Source organism: Macaca thibetana, chromosome 14 (genome assembly GCF_024542745.1).
Source record: "Macaca thibetana thibetana isolate TM-01 chromosome 14, ASM2454274v1, whole genome shotgun sequence".
Classification (NCBI taxonomy): domain Eukaryota; kingdom Metazoa; phylum Chordata; class Mammalia; order Primates; family Cercopithecidae; genus Macaca; species Macaca thibetana.
Window position 1 is genome coordinate 54,850,102 of NC_065591.1, and position 17,797 is coordinate 54,867,898.

The window sequence follows — 17,797 nt, forward strand, 5'->3', positions numbered from 1 at the left end:
CATTGCTAAATATTTTTTCCTTTTATGGGCTGGTGCTCTAGATCACCACTTCCTGGAGATTATATTCTAAACTTTGCTGTGATGGATGTGAGGTCCGTGTGCCCACAAGCTCCAGCAGAACCCAGATGTCACCCTGGGGGAGGGACTCTGCTTTTACCTTGCTATTTTAAGCAGTGAGTTTATAATAATGGATGGGAGAGACAGCAAACAGGGCAGGAGCAGCGTGGGAATGGCCCTGGCAGGCGGGGCTGCTGGGGCTTCCCCTGAGGAGCCTGGGGTTCCATCTTGTCAAGAGTGGGGCCTCAGCCAGCATCCACTCTACTTTTATGTTGTGGCAGCTGACATCTGACTTAATTCATTTGTTCTATTTTGCTTTCTGTCACAGAGACTGACTTAAGCTCTTTTTGGAAGAGAGGGAGGTGGAGGAAAGAAAGTGGAGGGTTAGAAAATGAGATATGTCTCATGAGACTTCAGACCATAATCCCAGAATCCTGGGATGGAATTGTCAGGTCTTTCAGTTTGCTGTAGCTAAAAAGAGTCCAGGATTTCAGGGACATTCAGAGTTAGAAAAGGCCCCTGAACTGGTTAGGAATCCTGTGACCCTTGTCCCAGCCTTTACCAGAACCCTCCAAGGAATGGGGAGCTCACTACCTTAAAGAACAGCCTGTTTCATCCTCAGGTGGTTCCAACCACTAGAAGGTTGTCCCTTGCCGCCATCTGACCTTTCAGTCATTAGTTATGACATCTATTCTTTGGGGACAGTAGAACCACATGAATGCTTTCCAAACATCTGAGAAGAGATTTTTATTTCTCCCTGCACTTCCTCTTCTCCAGGCTAAAGTTCTCTAGCTCTTTAAACACAAATTTTGTTCTCCTAGCTTCTGCTTCCCGTTTTCAAAACATGTCCCAATTTGTCTAAATCCTTCTTAACAGGCAGAGCACAATATACTTTGTGTAGATTAAGACAAAAGAAAAGTGGAATAGTCACCTCCCATGTTTTAGAAACCATACACCTGTTAAGACAGCCTGGACCTGTACATACATCACACATAACTTAAAAAGGTTTCCTAGGAGATGTAGCCAACTTCCTTTAGTAGAATCAGGGTTTGTAGCTACTCTTTTGCTACCCTCAACCCCTGTTACCAAATACTTTACCCAGCACCACTGATGCCACTGCTGCTGAAATCCAAGTAAAGATGATAGAAATTAATCACAGAGCTTACCTTTGGGTGAACCTGATGCTCAGTTTATTCATATAGTAAGAATTTGGCATGGAAGACATAGACAGCATGACCTGGCCCCATAGTTCTCATTCCCAAGAGCCAGGTGAAGTCTGTCCAGTATGGCTTCTCCCCATCCTGTCTTATCTTCCCCACTAGACACCCAGCTAATCTGCTCCAAGAAATTCCACTCAGCATTTGTGTTTACGGCTCAGCTCAAACGTCATTTCTAATGTGAAATATTTGCTAAAATCAGCTAAAATCATGTCCCACCATCCCAGTTTCCATAGTTAGGCAACCCTTTTCTGGGGTCCTGCAACTTCTCGCTTTCAAAATATTTACCCCATTATACTGTTCTCCAGTGTCTCCTACCACTGGACTCTGTTCCTTGAGGGCCAAGATTATCATATTTGTGTCACCAGCCCCTGGCACAGGCCTGGTAGAGTAGGTGTAAAGTGTTGGCAGTGAAAGAATGAATGACTCTATGGATGCTCTACTTGAGATTTCTTGAGGTGACCAGTAGGGGTTACCCTAACTGTTCCAGAGCTGAGTGGGCTAACTTGTTCATTACAGAGAAAGACAGCAGTCAAGATGGCGGTCACCTTGACCAATCCTGGGACTCAAAGTCCCTAGTTCTTTAAACATAAATCAACAATCATTCTTTGCTGAATCTTTTGGGTACCTAGGATGAATCTGACACCTTGCCTATCTCAAGGAGCCCAGTCCAGGAGTCTAGAGGTATGTGTGTTGGCTGGTGGGGAGTGGGGGGGTCTGTCAGAGCTGGGCTGATGGCAGCTCAGGCCTGTTCTGCAGCACTCTGGCTCTAGGGCCTTTCTGAGCCCTTTCTGAAGGACAGGAAGAACACCAAGTATTATGGGAGGTGCAGGGCTTTCTGGCTCTTCCTCCTACAGCCTCCAGCAGTCAGCAGTACCTCCCAGAGGACCTGGAACACAGTTGGTGCTCAGTAAATGACAGTGTCCTTCATCTCCATGCCCACCCACCATGTGTCCCATCAGCCAAAGTTCGCCTGCCTATGTTATCTGCACGGTGGTCTTAATCTACTCTCCAGTGGAGCAGCTCCTTCGGGGAATCTCTAAAAGTTGCAGAACCAGGCCAGTTGTTAGTTCTATAGATCCCTGAAGGTATTGCCCACCCCACTAAGAGAAGAAAAAGGGAGTTTAACAATGGGGAGAGGCCAGGCAGAGCCCTTGGAACTTGGGCCAAACTTCCTGGGCTGCAGACCCCCATGCAGGTGGCTTCTATGGGAACCTACTCTGAAGTGAGTGTGTTTCATCCTTGGAGCATCCTGCTCAGGAGGCATTCTTATCTCTGTTTCAACAAGAAAAGCGGGACTCAGAGATGAAGCCAACTTTCCAAGGTCACATAGCCAGTGAGTGGCAGAGTGAGGACTCACACCCAGATATCCGGTTCCAAAGCCTGTGTTCTTTCGACATTGCTATCCTGCCTTTCCCTATGGAAACCTCTTCTAAGAGGAAGCAGAGGAGCTAGACCCATTGGCTCAGGGTTGTTGGCAGGATCATACTCCTAGGCATCTTGACAGACAAGAAGCATGAAAGAGTAGTGGAGTATGTTTTCAGTTACAAGTAACAAAAAGCCAACACAAAGTGATTTCAACACCAAGAGGCTTAATTGTTCGTGTCACTGGCTAGTCCAGAAAGTGTTTGGGCTTCAGGCATACTTTAATCAGGGCTCCAGTTCTGTTTCTCTGCAGGTGCCTTAGCTCTGCCCTCCTCTGTGTGTGTCATTTAGATTCTGTCTCGCTTTCCTCATGGAAGCAAAATGGTGTCCGTAGCACCAGGTCTCATATCTTCACACTCCACCACTCAGAGCAGGAGAAAACATCTGGTCCTAGAACACTACTGGAAGCTCATGGATGTAGGCTGGGTCCATTGTCTGTCCCTGAGCCAGTCACTGTAGGAGGTGGATGAGATTGTGCTGATTGCAGTCCCGATCAGCATTGGGACCCCAGTGGCCCCGGGCTGCTGCACCATGGGGAGGGGATAGCCTGGCTTCTGGGAGTCAATCTAAGGTTGCTGGGGGTGGGCACAGGGCACACGGAATTCACCCTGCCTGAGCCTCCAGGTTTTAGCAGAGCTGGTGTAGGCCCCGTGAGGGCCGAACTCAAATGAGAGAGAGTGTGCTGAGGGTAAGAAGAGCATGAGGGGAGGTGTCAGGGAAGAAGTCAGGAAACAGCACCCCTTACTCCCCATCTACATGGCTGAGGAACACTGTGTGGTATAGCAAAAAGAGCCCCAGCCTCAAAATCAGGAAGATCTGGCTTCAAATTATTGGTTCTCTGTATGATTTGGGGCAAGTAACTTTCACTCTCTGCGGCAGTTCTCTCATCTGTAAAATGGGAATATTAATGCCTACATCAGAGGTCATCTTGAGGATTCAATTAGATCATGGTGATGCTTCTAGGACAGGGCCCGGCACCCAGTAGGTGCTCAGTAAGTGGTAAACAACTGCCAATCTAATCTCAATGGAGTATCTTCCTTTAGCTACAGCTTTGAGGAGTTTGAAGCACTTTTCTCCCTTCTGGGATAGCTGTGTTTACTGTAAAGACCAAATTAGATGCAAAATCTCTAAGGTCACCTCTGACTTTGTAAACAAAGCCAGAGAGCCGGAGGAAATGAAATTCCAAATGCCCTCGCCTAGCCTGGTTTGACCTCCGGTGTTGATGCAAACTCAAGCCGGCTCTCACTGTGGCTTGTGGCTCCGGGAAATGGAACCCAGCTTGGGACAGGGATGGGAACGGATTTGACTTGTCCTTTTGGCGTCTCCCCAGCCTGTGGAGCCCAGGCCTCTTGGAGCATCTTTGGGGCTGACGCAGCGGAGGTTCCGGGCACACGTGGCCACTCCCAGCAGGAGGCTGCCATGCCCCACATTCCCGAGGACGAGGAGCCCCCCGGAGAGCCACAGGCAGCCCAGAGCCCTGCCGGCCAAGTAAGTGCCCCCTCTCTGCCCTCAGCTAGCCTGGCTGGGGGCCAAGCCAAGCACCCTGGGCTGAGGCCACAGCTCTTAGGCTGGCCAGAGGGTTTGCTGACAGCTCATGTAGTTTGCAGTGGGTACCTGGAGAAGGTATGTGGCTTCCATACTGAGGAACCAATTACTCTGAGTTGGTTTGAATTGACCGAGGCCCCAAATATTCTGAGTATAGAACCAACCATCTAGGCTGTGTCTGACTGAGGCCTCAGAAGCCAAACTATAAACCACGCAGGCTCCCTCTGAAACTGGGGAAAGACTTAGATGAGAACCATTAGCACTGAGAACCTCTTATGTCAGGGGAGTGGGCACGAGAAAAGGCCACTTAAAGTGAATCCACTTGAAATGGAGATCAAAATTGTATAGTAAATAGCAAAAAAGGTTTTCAGTGAAATTTTATAATAGAAAGGAAATGATGAAAGCAAGTTAATTTAAAGGGACATTGAGATTTTTATTGTACAAATGAGGCATTCAAAACAAGCTATTTTTAGCTATACAGATTACGAAATATAGGTTATGTACTAATTTTCAGATTGAAGAAAGAATAAAATGTTGATTTTGGTGTGGGTATATTTATTTATTATACCAGCAAAATGATCTGTTCACATAGTAATATCCTCTTCACATTTTACTTTACAGCACCTAATTAAGAGACTCTATCTGTTTAATATAATACTTAAGGGCTTCATCCATTTTCCTAAGGATCTCTTTCAATCCCTCAATATTCAAATTATTCCCTTTTGAAGAACCTATTTGAGCATCATCCTCATTGTATTTTCTTCACTTAATTGATAAGCTCTATCTGATCTCCTTGGTCAAAGACCTTGCATGTGAAATTCTCCATCACTGTTTTCTTTGATTTCATGAACTTTGCAGTTGATTTGCATTGAAATGGTATTATCCTGTTATATCAAACAGTCGTCCAAACTGACTGAGCCAGTGGGATAGACACTTGTTAAGTGAGGGAAGAATCTGTGAGTGGAGCATTATTTTTACAAATGGACAGATTCTTAGTGAATATTTTCATGTTATGATGGCATATGTTTTCTGACACATTACGACTCTGGGAACTTAGATAGTAAATACTTAGAAAAGAATGGCCCCTTGTAGCTCCATATCCCAAACTCATGGGATTAAGATGTTGCAGAACTTGGCAGCCTTAGGGGTGAGGGGGTTTTCCTTCCCTTGAATGTCTAAGTGACAGTGGGCCAACCTCCTAGCCCTTCAGCCTCAGGCAGCCCAGCCTAGGGTTTTATCAAGTCCAGGCCCCCATTCTGGGAAATAGTGGGTCCTGCTGCTGGAGGGTGCCAAGTTCCAAAAGCTTAGGGATTAAGGAAAGGAGACAAGACACTCACAACTGCGTTCAAAGGCGACTGCTTCCAGACCCTCAGGCCGTGACTTTCTTGGCCTCTGTCTCCTTAGCATCCCTATTTCCTTACCCTGGACTCCTCTGAAAATGACCATCCCGGGCCCCTTCCACTTCACTAACAATGGTAGTGCCCTTGAATCAGATTCTCAGGCAAAATCTAGCTCCTACATCCTGGGCAACTCCCCCAAACAGCTGCCCCAAGAATAAAAGCATTCCTAAAATATAAGATAATGAAAGACCAGCAAAGATGCACCTCTGCTGTCAATGAAGACAGGCTTTTATATTGAGTTAAGTTCTTCCTGGTTACAAAGCTTTATAATTAAAAGTTCTTTCAAAGTATATCCTCAGGAAACACAAAACAGACAACATAAACACCTGTCACTTAGACATTCAAGGGAAGGGCATCTCCCCACCCATAAGACTGCCAAGTTCTACAATATCTTGATCCTATGGGTTTGGGATATGGAGATCCAAAGGGCCATTCTTTTTAAAGTGTTTATTATTTAAGTTCCCAGAGTTGTAATGTGTAAGAAAACAAATGTAATCATAACTTGAGAATATTCACTAAGAATCTACCCATTTGTAAAAATAATGTTCCCTCATGCATTCTTCCCTCAGGGGTCCTTCTGCTGGGCCCCAATAACGCAGAAGCTATCAGTACCTGCAAACATTCTGTCTATAGTCTTGATTTCCCATGAGCGCAGAGAGAATCATGGCACTTGAAGGGTCTTCAGAGACCATCCATTATTTAATAAGAGTCTGGTTCTGGCTCAGGGTCACAGGGAGACTGAACTTGTGGGGAACTGGAATTTGGAGCTCCCACTAGCCAATCAGATATCCCTTACTCTCAATTTCGTGGCAGGCAGGCTCATGGAACCCTCCCCACATTGTGGCAACCTCTAGAAATGCATCGTGCCAACCTAATGGTGCTGTACCTATGAGCATTTTGAAACCATGATGATTAGGAAGGCCAGGAGGAATTCAGGGGAGCCGGGAGCTGGGAGGCCTAGATCCTATCAGGGAGGACATGTAGCACAGGATTTAAGAATATAAACTGTGCAGTCATACCAAGCTGGGCTTCAATCCCAGCTCCTCTACGTTCTGGTCAAGAGACCTTGTCTTGGCCAAGAAACTTGAAACCAAGTCTGTCAACTTTGCCGTGCTGCTGGTTTCTTGTGTGTTACCCAGTACAAGGGTTAGTTGCTGCCTCCTGGACTCTGCCTGTTCAGCCCAGCCCTCAAGTGCCTTCTATAGCCTGAGGGACCATGAAGCTGGGGCAGTTTAGACTCCCCAACCAAAGTCCACATCAAACTCAACTTTCTTTTGCCCTCTTCCCTTACTGCCTTGCCCTGGGCATTTCAAAGCTTTTCAGAAGGCAACCAGGCATGGTGGGTAAAGTGCTTCTCCCACTATTGCACCCACCAGACAACCCACATTGGGTTTCTCAGGTAGTCACGGCCTCGGGAGGGTCAGGCCTCAGGAGCTGGCCTGGAGCCTTCAGGGGGTTGGAACCTGAGTCCCTAGGAGCATCTGAGGCCAGGGAGCCAAGGAAGCGGGGTTGGCCAGGATGACTCGGCTGGAAGTCCCAATCCTGCCCGAATTCCCAGTCTGTGAAGCAGGTAAAGAACAGAGCATCCCTCTAAGTTTACAGCTCCCCGGGGTCCAGCCCTACTTGTGATTCCTCAGGTCCCAGCCCCTATTTCCCATCACTGGCATGAGCACTAGCCGAGGCCTTCTCACATACAAACACAAAATCTGTAGGACTAGATCGTGTTTCTCTTTCTGCACGTACACACACATACACACACACAGACACATGCGCAGATACACATGCATGCACAGACAGACATACCCTTCAGGTCCTTAATCAGAAGCTGCAATCAAATACCACACAAAAAAAGCCCCGCAACGATGTACTCTGCAAGGCTATGTCCTGAGTGGGGTTTTCTGCACTGGCCCTTGAACAGGGAGAGACTCAAAGGGAAGAGTTTGTAGCCAAGGGGTTCTAGCAGGAATAGACGCTGTCAGGACACAAGCGTGGGACCTTAGGGGACCACAGAATGACAGACTGCCAGTGCTAGAAGAATCCCAGGTCACATCTAAGCTCTGCGTAGGCAGGCAAAGCTCTCTATAATGTGAACCCCACTCAGTCACCCTGGGAATTTTTTGAATACCAGATTCCTCAGCCATCCAAGACCTACTGAATTGGAATCTCTTGAGGTAGGTCTCAGGGATCCATAGGAATATATCTTTTTATTTTTGAGATGGAGTCTTGCTCTGTCACCCAGGCTGGAGTGCAGTGGTGTAATCTCGGCTCACTGCAACCTCCGTCTCCCAGGTTCAAGTGATTCTCATGCCTCAGCCTCCCTAGTAACCAGGACTACAGGCCTGCACCACTATGCCTGGCTAATTTTTGTATTTTTAGTAGAGATGGGGTTTCGCCATGTTGGCCAGGCTGGTCTCGAACTCCTGGCCTAAAGTGATCTGCCCACCTCGGCCTCCCAAAGTCCTGGGATTACAGGCATGTACCACTGGGCCTGGTGTAGGAATCTGTAGGAATATTTCTATAATGAAAAGCTCACCACCTCCCAAGGAAGCCTGTGCACTGGTTGGCCAGCTCTGTCCTGGTCAAGCTGGAATCTGCCTCCCCTAAGACTCTCCCTTGGTTCTGCCCTCCATACAACCTATAGTGGGGTGAAATCCTACAGATGCAGGAAGGCAGTTCTGAGTCTTCCCAGAGTCTCTTTTTCTCTAGTTTCTTCAGTATTTGCTCCCATGACAGTGTTCAGAGCCTTCCTAACCTCCGCTCAGGACACATACCAGCCCACCTCCCCCTCACTGTAGGGTCCCGGACCTGGCCCCAGGCTCCAGATGCAATCTTACCTAGGCCTGGATGATTTCCTGGACTGTGACGAGCAGCCACAGTAGGAAGCTGACTCACCTGGACAGTGCAGCATCTCAGAAGTGCCTTGTAAACCTGAGGGTACAAAGAGGCTCACGTTAACTGAAAGAGCCCAGTTTTCATTGTCTCTCGCTTCCACCTGAACAACTCCCATCCTCTTCCAAAGGGTTTTAGAAGCCCCCAGCGGCAGATCAGTGTGAACTCATAAGCAGACTTCACCTCTTCATATCACCAGTTCCAGCACCCCAGCTACCTACCACCTCCCCCTGCTCCCCTACCTCCATTGCACACAAAGCCACTTAATAATAATAGCTAACCCTGTGCCAGGTACTTGTCTACCGTATTAACTCATTTAACCTATAATTAGCCTTATGGTAGGTATTATCATTCCCATTATATAGCTGAGGAAACTGAGGCACAGAGAAATTAACTACCTTCCTCCAAGGTCACACGGCTCATAAGTGGCAGGCCCAGGATCTGGGCCCGGGCAGCCTGACCCCAGAGCCCATGCTTAGTCCATACCCTGCACTGAGCACTGTTACTGCCCCTGGGTCCTCTGTGAGAGCTCTGGGACCTGGGCCAACAGTACGTTGTCCTGTGTTCCCAAAGCCACTCACCTCAGAGGGGCCAACTTCAGAGCTCGCTGTCAGGGGAATGCCAAAGCACCACCCTTCTGCCTGCCAGCCCTTCGGGAGCACAAGCTCATGGGGCCAGCAACCAAAGCTGCATGTCACATGCCTGTCTATGCCCCTTCCTCATTCTCCTTCAGCCAGGTAATCAAACAGCCCAACTTTAACCTGAGTGGGCTGTCTGATTGCTTGGCTGAAGAATGAGGAAGGGGCATGGACACATTGAGGAAGGGGAAGGGCACGTCGACTCCTAGAAACACAGTCCACCATGCTATTGCCTGGTTTAGGCCACATACATGAGACACTCTGGGTCTCCCCGAGCATCTACGTTGTGTTTCATTCGTTGATGCTCTAGGCAGACATGGATGCTCAGCCCTGTTATGCAGTAGCTGTTGTGACTTAAGGTCACTGCAGCACTCCACTGATGAGTGGCATCCACGCCCCACCCCTCCCCTAACTTTTAAGTAACAAGATGAGGTTGGAGTGTGCGCTGGAGAAGCAGTCCTGTTTGTGTGGCCCTTATAAGAAGGGATCTGCTTGTGGAGCACCTAGAACCTCTGGCCATGGAGCTGCTAGCCTTCCTCCTCTTTTGGCTCAGAAATGGGGACTGACATAAGTGCCACCATAAGAAATCTGGGGTTGGGTAGATAATTGGCTGGCTAGATGATTAAATGATTGCATTAAAGGGCAGAAGACATGGAGGGAGGACTAATGTTAGGAAGGGAGGGAGGAAGGGAGGATAGTAGATATCCTCTCCTTGGAATAAAGTTACTCTCCTTGGAATAAAGCTAACACATATTGTGTGCTTTTCCACACTCCCAAAGTCTGTTGGCATGAGAGTAAAAATAGTGAGCAAGGTTGTAGGAGGCCTTTCCTGGCTTACATCCTCTGTCAGTGGGCTGGGCTCAGAGTCAACCCATCTGTCCTTTTAGAAGAGGAGGATGACCAAGCAGCCGGAAGTTCCAGAAGGTACAGGAAAGGCTCATAGGAATGTGAGGTAGAAGCAGCATGGCAGAGCAGGAAGAACTTAGGCTTCACATCCTTGACTGCTACCTTGGATAAGTGATTCACCTTGCCCCAGTTTCCTTATCTAGAAACTAAGAGTTATAGGAATAGCCACTAACAACAGCTAACCTTTATGGAGAACTCACTATGTGCCAGGCACCATATTAGGCTTGTTTTGTATGTTACATCATCTCACCTAATTCTGACAATACTCCTGGGAATACTATTAGCATTCCCACTAACAGATAAAGAATTTAAACACAGAAGAGTAATATGCAGTAACATAGCTAAGGAAGTGACTGAGGCTAAATTCAAACCCAGTCAGCTTGACTTTAATGATCAGAATAGTATATATAAAGTGATGAGCAAAGTACTTAGCTCACAAGAGGTGCTCAGTCTCTATAGCACAAAATAGTTTGCAAAAAGTTTCCACATGTGTCATTGCAAGTGCAAAACCACTGTGAGGTAGACAGAGCAGAGAGAGTCACCCCCATGAAAGTGTGAATTTAGAGAAGTTAGGTATCTCATCCAGATGAAGGGAAAGAAACTAACACACAGGTTCATAGTGTTTTCTAGGCATTTAACCTTCAGAACACACTCCTACATGGTAGTGATGACTACGTACATTTCACAGATGAGGATACTAAGGCTTGGAAAGGTTAAGCCAGTTGTTGAAAATCACATAATAAGGAAATAGCAAGGCCTGATTCTACTGTCTAATGGTTGTAAGCTGAGGAAATGGGCTATAATTAATTGTTTTCTTATTTCTATTCCAAAAATACCCCATTATGTGCAATAGAGCTTGAGCACAGAGGCAAGGGATGACTATTCACTTACACATGGTAGGCACTCAATAAATATGGAATTGAGGAAATGAAGTACATTTACTCAGTCAATGTTTATTGAATTTTGCTCAACAAATGTTTATTGAGCATTAACTAACTAAGGTCCTGCTCTTAGGAAGCTCACTTCCTGGTAGATTTACTACCAAATGCCAGTTCTGTCAGATCCAATTTGCTCTTATGTTCTCCCACGGCCTTCTCCCATCAGGACCTGGAGAAGCCTTGTTCTGTGCTGTCTATGGGAATATCTCGAGTTTAGCCATATACTTTACTGCTGAAGGCAGATTGCCAACTTCTCTATCCATTTGACTCCTTTTGGCTATTCAAGCCCTGTCCTCACTGGCCAACAGAGAGGTTCTGCCTATACCTCCCTGGAAACTCCTTGGGAACCGTGTGCGCTCCCCCACTGGAGAAAAGTCATATGACCCAAAGGACCAATTATCTGTCAGGAATGAGAAGAAGAAGAAACAGACAAAGCATGTAAAACACCTGGAACCTGGTAAGGACTGTGTAGAGTAGGGATCCCCTTGCCCCCCAACTTTCCCAGTGAGAACCCTCATACGGTGCCTCCCATGTGCCAGGCACTGCTCTAGGCACTTTACACATAACAACTCACAACAACTCCAAGACACAGGCATGACTGTTATCCCACTTTATAGATGAGAAAACTGAGGCAGGTAAGGGCACTGTAATCACCAGAAACCAGGAAGTACTTGGATGCTTCCATCGAGGATTCTGAATTCATATTCTGAGTTCATTTCCACTTATCACATCCTGTGCAAGAACAGCCTCAATTAAGGCCTTCAATAAAATAAAATAAATTATCAGTAAAATATTAGTATCTGGTATACAAGATAATGGTAGCAAATACTGGGCACCTGGTACGTGGTCTAATCCCTCCAAGGTAGATATTATTATCTCTATTTTATAAATGAAGAAATGGAGTCTCTGAGAGTTTATGTAATTGTCAAAGATCACCTAGCTGTGCTATGGTCAAATGGAGATTCAAACTCAAGTTTCCTGCTGATGTCATCCTGCCAGGTTGTCCTTCCTTTCCTGGCCCTGGCAAGGACACCAGAGGCCCCAGGCATGGGAAGCAGGTGCTTGATGCCCCATCCTTATGAAAAAGAGCTCAAGAGGACAGTTCCACCAGGCTGGCCTCTAGTGGTTCTGGTCACAGGGTAAGAGCTGTGAGAATTTAGCTGTGGAGGTGCCTAAAACAAGGCAAAAAGTGTTTTAGAAATGTTGATGGTTACGGACAGTCAGAAATGCATATTCCAATTATTTTCCCTTAGTTCCTATTGTAAGCAAATGAAACAGATTGCTGTTGTTTGTTTTTCTGTCTCCCCACATCGGGCTATGTGTGAGCTACTTGGGGGCCACAGACTGTGCCTTTCACATGTGTATCTCCACCCATAAGCATAGGCTCCAGCTTGCGGTGGGAGCTCAGGGAAGGAGGGAGGGAGGGAGGGAGGGATAGGTAGAAAGGTGGATGGATGCTTGATTGTGTTGTGATAGGTTGGGTAGATAATTGGCTGGCTAGATAATTAAATGACTGCGTTAAGAAGCAGAATAAATGGAGGGTGGAGTAGTGTTAGGAAGGGAGGAAGGAAGGGAGGATAGAAGATATGATGGATGAACTATTAGCTGAGTTACTCTCCTTGGAATAAAGCTAACACACATTGTGTGCTTTTCCACACTCCCAGAGTCTGTTGGCATGAGAGTAAAAACAGTGATCAACAAGGCAGTTGTTCTTTATCCCTGACTTCTAGAAATAAATGCACAATGGCAGGAAAGAGGATCCACCAGAGGCAGGGCAGGCCCTTGGTGCAAGGGAGGACACCGTGGAGCCTTCGGGGAGCCAGGGAACTGGCCCTCTGTGCTTGGCAGGGAGGAGTCCCATGTCCAGCAGACCTCAGCAGAGTCACTTCTGCTCTCTCCTGTGCCCCTAGGACTTGCCGCTGGGATAATAATTTTCTTTCAAGTCCCCAGAGATTATTATTATTATTATTATTATTTTGAAATGGAGTCTCGCTCTGTCACCCAGGTTGGAGTGCAGTGGTGTGATCTTGGCTCACTGTAAGCTCCACCTCCGGGGTTTACACCATTCTCCCACCTCAGCCTCCCAAGTAGCTGGGAATACAGGTGACCACCACCATGCCCGGCTAATTTTGTTTTTGTATTTTTAGTAGAGACGAAGTTTCACTGTGTTAGCCAGGATGGTCTCGATCTCCTGACCTTGTGATCCACCCACCTTGGCCTCCCAGAGTGCTGGGATTACAGGTGTGAACCACCACGCCCGGCCCAGAGAGTCCTTTTATCCTATTGTAAGAGCACTGGCTGCTTTTGCTGCTGGATCTCCTCTCTACCAAGGCAGTCCCTGTTTGCCCTCCAGGCTATAAGACAGGGATCTGGGGATACAGTCTCACAGTGCCCACTCACCACCAGCACCTTCACTGTCATTATTATTGCTTTCTCTCATTTAATACTTAAAACAAGCCTAGAGAATAGTGATTATTAGCTCTATATAATGTTTTAGACCATGAAAGAGAAGTTTGGTAACTAGTAACTTGCCCAAGGTCACCCAGGTGGGATTCTGGTCTAGGCCTACCGGACTTCTTCACTAGCCCGCGTTGCCTCCCAGCGGGTCCTCCTCTCCTGGGCTATCTGCCAGTGCCCATCTACAGGATCTAAACCCCCAATGCCTTCCTGTGCTGGAGTGGACTGGAGCTGGGGCTGGGGCTATTCCTTACGGTTTCCTAGCCTGAGCCTAGCCGTGTGACTCTGGGGAAAGGAAGCTAATATTCCCATCTATGACACTGGCCTATATTTATCCCTGTGCCCAGGCAGTTAGGAAAACTATTGTGCATTCCTGAGAATTTATGAGTGAAATAAACATTGAAATGTTTCTATAAGATTTATTTAAGGAGAACAAAATGTGGCTTGCTGGCTTATTCGAGGGTGAGCTTCTGGGAGATGACCCAGCCCTCAGTGCTTGGCTGATTCCAGGGAAGGGAAATGGACCCCCAGGGAGACTGGGCCCACGGATGAGTGAGAAGGGCAGTGAACCAAAGGCATCCTCTGTCCCTGCTGTCCCTTTCTCCAGCTGTGTGTTCAGCTTCGTGCTGGTTTGAAGGCTTCCTGGAGGAAGAGGTACCTTCTGCTAAGGAGAGTGCAGCTTGGAAGAATAAGAGTGTCAGAGGCCAGCAGGGCACCGGGAACCAAGGGAGGTGAGACCAAAGACTGGGGATGCAGCTGTAAGAGCAGCATGGTGTCATGGGAAGGACACAGCCTGTGTTCAGTCACTTCCACTATTTACAAGTGGCACAGCCCTGGACAAGTCAATTTTTGCATTGATAAAGTGGAGATCAAAATAGAAAAGCAGAAGAGAAAAAAGAAAGATATCAATCTTCTACTCCATACTCGTGGCCTGCACTTTCATCTTCTCATTTCCTCTTCACAATTCTATGAGTGCCAGAGGTATTATCACCCCCAATTTGTAGATGGTGTCCTGTTTACTCACTGAGTTTCTGGGAGGATTTGGTGAGAACACAAGGAGGGTCTGGGACAGGGCCCACCGTACAGTGGACCTGAGTAACTGCCACTTCCCTCTAGCCACGTTTGTTTCTGTGCTTCCATGTCTGTAACCCAGGAAGGGCATTGATTGGTTTGAGAAGCAGAGGGTGAGACAGGGAGTGGAGCCAGTTGAAGGTGGCCTTGGAGGTGGGTCCTTCATCACTTGGGCTTATGTGGTCAGAAGCCGCAGGAGAAATGCTGGACCCTCCCAATTTAACTCCAAATGGTTGATGAGACCCAGAACTAAGAGCAACAATCTTCTCCAAACCAAATGCCAAAGTCATTAATTCAATCCCAAAGGGAATAATAAGGGAACATAACATCTAATGCTTAGTGAGCATTTGCTCAGTGCTAGGTGCCCTTCCACAGGCTTGCCATCTAGGGTTACCAGATTTGGCAAATGAAAATATGATTATGTGCTGTACATGGTGGCTCACACCTGCAGTCCCAGCTACTCAGGTGAGAGGATCACCTGAGCCCAGAAATTTGAGACCAGCCTGGGCACATAGCAAGATTCAGGAGAGAGAGAGAGAGAGAGAGAGAGAGAAATAATACAGTTATGTCCATGGAATATTTGAGACACACTTATACTAAAAAGTTATTTGTTGTACATTTGAAATTCAAATATAACAGGGACATCCTGTGCTTTATCCAGAAATCCTATTTCTATATCAACCTGTTTGATTCTTATAACTACCCTGTGAGATAGTTCCATTACAGATTAGGTAGCAGAGGCACAGAGAGGCAAGGTAACTTGCCCAAGGTTATACAGCTAAAAAGTATGCCATAAGGTGGTGTGACTTCTGAGCCTGAGGCCCGGAAGCCCCTAAGCCAGTAAGTTGCCTGGCCAGTGATACTTGGTCTCACGGTTCTCCCAAGCTTTCTTGAACGCCTGCCTTGTGTTTGGCAGCTCAGAATGGGAGCAGGGATACGTGTGTGCACTGCACTAAAATCTGGCAGAATTCACCCCAGAGGGCCCCTAGAATCTTCCCACACACTCTCTCCTGGATTACTGTCTCCCCAGTCCCTGACAGAGTGAAAAACAGCCCCCACAAGACCTGAATGTTCCCACAAAAACAGTTTTGCAGAAAAGGAGAAGTCGCCCAGAGCCTGCTCAGTGATTCTGTGAGCTGATGAGGGAAATAACACTATGATTTTATGACTTGGGTATTTTGCACACATTAGAAGGCAAGCGTGAAGAGCCTTCCAGGATGTTCCATCAAGGGATTAGAGGATTTCCCCCTGATTGCTTTATGCTTCCTGCCTTGTAAGCCACTTAGAATTGTGAGTGTCTGCGGTTACATGCTTGGCACTTGCCACCCATGGCTTGTTTCTGCCTTTTTGTGTGGGCACCTCTTTCCTGGTCCTCCTCCCCAGTGAGGTGCCTACAGTTAGAAGAGCTTTGCTTCAAGTAGCCATTAGCCAGCAAGCAGAGAAAGTTTCTATCGGAAGGCAGCTCACTCCAGTGCCTTGTACCCATTTACCTGGTAGGTATCAACACCAAGGGCACTATTAGTAATAACAGTGGAGGTTACTTCCCCTTCTCTCCCCATTCCATCATGCTAATGAATGAGAAGCATTGCAGAGGCCTGCCCAGTTCACCTTTGTCTCCCCAGACCCTAGCATAGACCCTGGCCACAACAGGCATTCAATGAATGTTTGCTGGATGAATGGACAGAATAAGGTCCAATAATGTGGGAGTGTTCACAGGCTACATGCCTTTCTTGGATGCCAAACAGAATCTGATCACTGCCAGCCCAGTGCCCCTCTCTTCTCCGAGAAGTTCTTTGCTCTGCAAGACTCTTCAGTAAATGTTTGTGAGTCAATCATACGAACAAATGAAGACAATCTGCACAAAAAATAACTAGATGGAGCTGCGGGAGTAAAGGCTGGAGCGGGAGAAATTGAGAGAGAAGGTAGACAGAGGATCTGAGCAGCGAGGCAAGCAGGGGAAGAGTCAGCAGAGAGCGGGGCATGAGAAAAGTGAAGCAAAGAGAAAAAGGCAGAGGAGAGGTGAGGATGGGAGTGAAGATTTGTTCCCCTTCCATGTCGTTTGAAAGGTGAGAGTACAGAAAGAAGTTCCTTCTATGTTGGTTTTGTTTCTGTTGAACAGTTCTGTAAGGCGAGCCTTCTCAGAGACTGGGCCACATGGATCACGGCTTCATTAGGTTTCAGGGCAAATAGTTTAACCACAACCCCCAATCATAGACAGTTAGGAGCATGAGCTTCTCTTTGTCTGCGGGATATTTATGTTTGTCAAATCATCCATCATTCCCGCATTTATATAGTCTCATGTTTTCATGTCTTATATTTTATTGTTGGTTACTTTAAATCGCTTTGAGAAGTAGATAGTGTCAATAAGATTAAAAATAAATAAACAAAGGCCAGGGGTGGTGGCTCACACCTGTAATCCCAGCACTTTAGGAGGCCAAGGTGGGCAGATTACTGTAGGCCAGGAGTTGGAGACCAGCCTGACCCATACGGTGAAACCCCATCTCTACTAAAAATATAAAAATTAGCTGGGCATGGTGGTGCATGCCTATAGTTTCAGCTACTCGGGAGGCTGAGGCATGAGAACTGCTTGACCAGGAGGCAGAGGTTGCAGTGAGCCGAGATCATGCCACTGCACTCCAGCCTGGGAGACAGAGTGAGACTCCATCTCAAAATAAATAAATAAATAAAATAAAATATGTATTTTACTTATTTTGTAGCCTGAATATATGAAACTCTTAGAAATGGATACATACTGTAACTCTCCTAATACCACCACAATTATTTTTTCAGACTACAACATGGAGTTAGCTCACGCTTGGCCCTCCTGCCACTTTAAATAGCTCATCCTCATCAATGCATGCCAGGAGTTTGTAAAGCCCCACCACAAGGGGTGGTAGAAGCCATATGATAGAATGCACGTAAAAATGATATTTTAGCCAAAATGCATTTCTTCTTGTTCATCAGAGGACTCATACAAGAAAGAAATTCTCTAAATATGACAGACATGAAAAAGGCAACTTTCAGAGCTCAAATTTTCACGGTCAGAATAAAATCCAGGGAAAGAAGCCCATGCATGCTATAAGCACAGTCAGAGTTTCCATTGGCGTTCCCATGGTGATAGGCATGAGGCTGCCCAGATGATGTGGGCGGGAGAGATTTTAAGCACAAACCTCCTGTGCTCTAGAAAACCAGGCCAGGATGAAAACTACATGACACAGGGCAGTAACTCAGATGCCTTTGAGCACAAATCACTG

At 46.9% G+C, this 17,797-nt stretch overlaps 1 protein-coding gene across 9 annotated transcripts in view; it reads left to right on the forward strand.

Annotated features, from left to right (window-relative positions):
* The window catches only part of IRAG1 (inositol 1,4,5-triphosphate receptor associated 1), a 125,596-nt gene that overhangs the window by 37,210 nt on the left and 70,589 nt on the right, over nt 1–17,797 (forward strand). For 4 of the 9 annotated variants that reach the window (XM_050757396.1, XM_050757397.1, XM_050757398.1 and 1 more), the window contains exon 2: nt 4,030–4,187. The exons of 3 other annotated variants lie outside the window; for them this stretch is intronic. In XM_050757396.1, the coding sequence (XP_050613353.1) occupies nt 4,030–4,187 (158 nt within the window). Of the gene's footprint in view, nt 1–3,974; nt 4,188–17,797 lie in introns of those variants that run through there. 2 more of the 9 variants (XM_050757399.1, XM_050757394.1) reach the window with 1 other exon arrangement.